The sequence below is a fragment of the Octodon degus genome, unplaced genomic scaffold (assembly GCF_000260255.1).
Source record: "Octodon degus isolate 3935 unplaced genomic scaffold, OctDeg1.0 scaffold00009, whole genome shotgun sequence".
Taxonomy (NCBI): Eukaryota; Metazoa; Chordata; class Mammalia; order Rodentia; family Octodontidae; genus Octodon; species Octodon degus.
In genome coordinates, this window is record NW_004524585.1 from 13,287,511 (window position 1) to 13,291,358 (window position 3,848).

General features: G+C 38.7%; 2 protein-coding genes across 2 annotated transcripts in view; both read left to right on the top strand.

Annotated features, from left to right (window-relative positions):
• Snrpe (small nuclear ribonucleoprotein polypeptide E) overlaps positions 1 to 1,306 on the top strand; it is a 7,319-nt gene extending 6,013 nt beyond the window's left edge. Inside the window, exon 5 of the mRNA XM_023708192.1 lies at positions 1,199 to 1,306. Coding sequence (XP_023563960.1) covers positions 1,199 to 1,254 — 56 coding nt within the window. The 3' untranslated portion in view covers positions 1,255 to 1,306. The remainder of the gene's footprint in view (positions 1 to 1,198) is intronic.
• The window catches only part of LOC101586177 (ATP synthase subunit f, mitochondrial-like), a 290,636-nt gene that overhangs the window by 169,784 nt on the left and 117,004 nt on the right, over positions 1 to 3,848 (top strand). The gene's annotated exons all lie outside the window — the stretch shown is intronic.

The following is a 3,848-nucleotide window of genomic DNA, read 5'->3' on the forward strand; positions in this document are numbered from 1 at the left end:
GTGGTGCTGGGGGATTGAACCGCGGTCCCTGATGCTTTGCTAAGCTTGTTCTAAGTAGGTGCTTTAGACCACTGAGCCATCTCTCCAGCCCCGCTGAATTGCTTTTAATACTTGCTCATACTTGTAATACTTATGCCTCAGCTTCCCTGAGGAGCAGGGATTACATGCATCATTACCCTTTGCTGAACCTAGTTAAGACTTTAGGATTCATAATTTCATCAAGAGACATTGAATCATTTTTAACTGAGATCCCATTAACTTGATTTTTATTTAGACGGTTTGTCTTTATTTGTTAAATACTCATTATGTAGCTCATTAGTATTTTTATAAAACATTGGTTTTAAGTGATTTTTTTTCCCACAGACCCTGAGGAGTCTCTTGAACCCATGCTGGATATATAGAAAATTGATTCTGAGAAGTGAAAGATGTATTTCTATTTAAGCTAAAGCATTTGCCAGGGGCTGGTGAGATGGCTCAGTGGTCTAAAGCACCTACTTAGAACAAGCTTAGCAAAACCCAGGGACCGCAGTTCAATCCCCCAGCACCACATGCCAGCCAGCCCCACCTCCTGGTGGGCTGAGCTGGCCACACACACACACACACACACACACACACACACACACACACACACTAAATAAAGCATTTGCCAGCTGTTGATTCTCAGAGTAGTATGCATCTTGTGTAACCACTGGTAATATATGTAAAGGTTTGGGAAATGAAAAGTTTAATATTTTTGCAGTTGATTAGCAACTCATCAGTCAACACCAATGTTTTGAAGATACAGAGATTTGTCAGAAATTTTCCTAAGTTTAGAAAATTTGGATAAAATCAAACGGGCTTGTTTATTGTAAGATACAGTCTTTAATACATTGACCATGCTAAGAAAGGGTTTATAGCATGCTGCAATTTCCATACCTAACATACAACTTATTTCCAAATTTTCAAGTCGGCATTTGGAAATGTGGTAGGCATAATTAGTTGACTTAATCTGTAGAAAATACTTTTCATAAATTATCATCTACCTGCATTTAGGTTATTGTTGAAAAGGTACATGCAGTGCTAATAGAGCTAGAAAGCCTTTCAGTATGTGCCACTTGCAAGATATTGGTGGAAAAAAAGTATTGGTGGATTCGGAGCAAAATTGAGTTGTGTATACAGCTGAATGTGAGTGTTGATAGCTTTTTTTTTGTTGTTGCAGGTCGGATCATGCTGAAAGGAGATAACATTACTCTGCTACAAAGTGTCTCCAACTAGAAATGATCAATGAATTCATACAGGGAAGTGAGGCAGTGGCAATTATGATATGTAAAAAGGCAATTGTTTAAGTGGTTTGCCCTAGGAGTGTTTGTAAAACTTTTGTTCATATTGTTTTGACTACTCTTATGTTTTTACTGAAGGCCAATAAATGTAGAGTTGCTTTTATTAAAAAATGACGTCGTTTCTTTCTGTCCAGTGGTAAAGACCAGTTCCTTAATGGCACCATTGGTATTGATATCTTAAAGTTTCTAAAGTTAGCAATTGTTCTGGGCTTTTGTTTTTCTTAGAGCAGGGACCTACAGGTAAGCTTCCAGTATTGGGTGACAGAAAGAGGGAGAGGCTTTACAAAAATAGAACTGTTACATTAATATGTCTTCATTAATTCTCATACTTGAAACAGGTTATAGCTTAGAGGTAGGGCATTGGTCTAACATGGATGTAACTGTAGGTTCAGTCCCAGCACAGTAAGAAAAAAAATTCTAATTCTGAATGCTGGAACACTAAGTTTCTAACTAAAATAAGTTGAGAACATTTTAATAGCTCCATTATTTGCTTGGCACTTTTACTGAGATACTGAGAGATCTTTGATTATTTTGTTGCTAAACTCAGTGTAATGAGTATAGACAGTACATTTAAGGTATATTGAAAATAAGCTATGTTAAGAGTTAATAGGCAGGAAAATTTGTGAGATTGGAAAAGGCCACAAGCAGACCTAGAAAATCAGACTACTAGAATATTGGAGAAACATCTGTTTTTATTTTATTTTTTTCTCAATGCTGAGGATCAAACCCCGGACCTCACGCTAGGCAAGTGCTTCTACCACTGAATTATATACTCGGCCCAAATGCTGTGTGTGTGTGTGTGTGTGTGTGTGTGTGTGTTTTGCTGGAGTTTATATGTATACCCTCATCCTTTTAAGAAATGTTTGGGGCCAGGGAGATGGCTCATAGAATAAGCACTTGCCTGGCAAGCGCAAGGGCCTGAGTTCAATCCCCGGTTCTGCAAAAAAAGAAATGTTCACTTTTTTATTTGAGGGAATGTCTCACTAATTTGACAAGGCTGGATTTCAACTTGGGATCCTCTTTCTCAGCCTCCTGAATAGCTGGAAAAACATGTTCCTTGTCCATGCTGTTCAATCACAGGAGATTGTGGTAATTGCGCATTACGTGATTCTTAAACATACATCCCCAGTACAGGGTGGGAGAATTCTGTTAAATGATTTTTGAGCATCTGCTGTTATGTAGGCCCAAAATTATGTAAAATACAGTGAAACAGATTGGTGATGGTATAAATTTAATGCCATGACTTAAATGCTATTTAAATTTGATCTTAAAAGATTAAATAGGCCTATCTTACTATTTTTTGTGTATTTGGTACAGGGTGTCACTACGCAGCTCAGACTTGCAGTGATCCTCCCATTTTCAGCCACCACAGCGCTGGGATTTCAGGCATGCGCTACCATGCTTGGACTCAGTAGCCAGCTCAGCACACCCAAAGGTGGGGCCAGTGCGGCATGTGGTGCCGGGGTCAGACCTGGCCCCTCTGCTTGTCTAAGCAGGTACTTAGTCTGCTGAGCTGTCTTGCCATCTCCCTATCTTTTTTTTTTTTCTTTTCAAAGTTTTATTGATAAACATATAGCAATGAGACAGTTTCAAATCAAATCGAAAGTACAGTTTCAACAAATAATACACTGCATATATTCTCCTATCTTATTTTTTAAATTAAATTTTAATTGTTTTTTATGGTATTAGGATGGATCCAGGACTTTACATCTTGTTAGGCAAGTCCTCTACTACTGGCTATGGTTCTCTCTGAATTTATGCCATTGAGTTATGTTATAAAGGCAGCTTTAGCTCTTGTACTAGTTTTGAGTTTGAAATTCATTAAACTGAACTACAGATGCAAAGAAAATATTAGGCAGTAGAGGGAGTTGCTGCCCTGAAAGTGCTTCAGCTCTGCTGGTGAAAAGATTGAAGAATTTTCAGAGCAGGGCAAAGACTTCCCTGCAGCTTTCTTGGCACTAGAATAGATGGGAAGAAGGATAAAAGCCGGAGCAGTGTAATCCCTAAGAAAACCTGCTGGTTGCCTTTCCATTTCTCTGCGTGGCCTTTCTGACCTGGCTGCTCTGTAAGCAGAGCTGTGCCTGCTGTGGCTTACTCTGAATGGATCAAGACCTGGAAGGTTCTATTTTTGACAGCAGGATGATAGTGAGAAATAAGGTACAGTTAACTCTTACAATTGAGCTCTGTATTTAGAAATCTCTGCTTTTCTGTTCTGGAGCCTGTGGTGTTTGCTTTTTAAGTTGTACTTTTTCACAATCTGTAGATCTTTTCTTCCAGCCAGAATTTTTATTGCAAGGGGTGTTGCGCTCTGCTTCATTAGGGTTACTAAAACATGCTACTGGGAAGCTGTTCTTGTTGGCAGCCCTTGGTATGTGAACAATTACTTTTCTAGAATGGCTCCTGGTATCCTAGGGGGTCTTGCTAGCCACCCACAGATTCTTTTGTAACATTCTTGAAGAGAATGATGGGAGAAGTAGAGAATAAGGTTCTGAAAGAAAAGTAAGTCCTGAAAAAAAAAAAAAAAAAAAA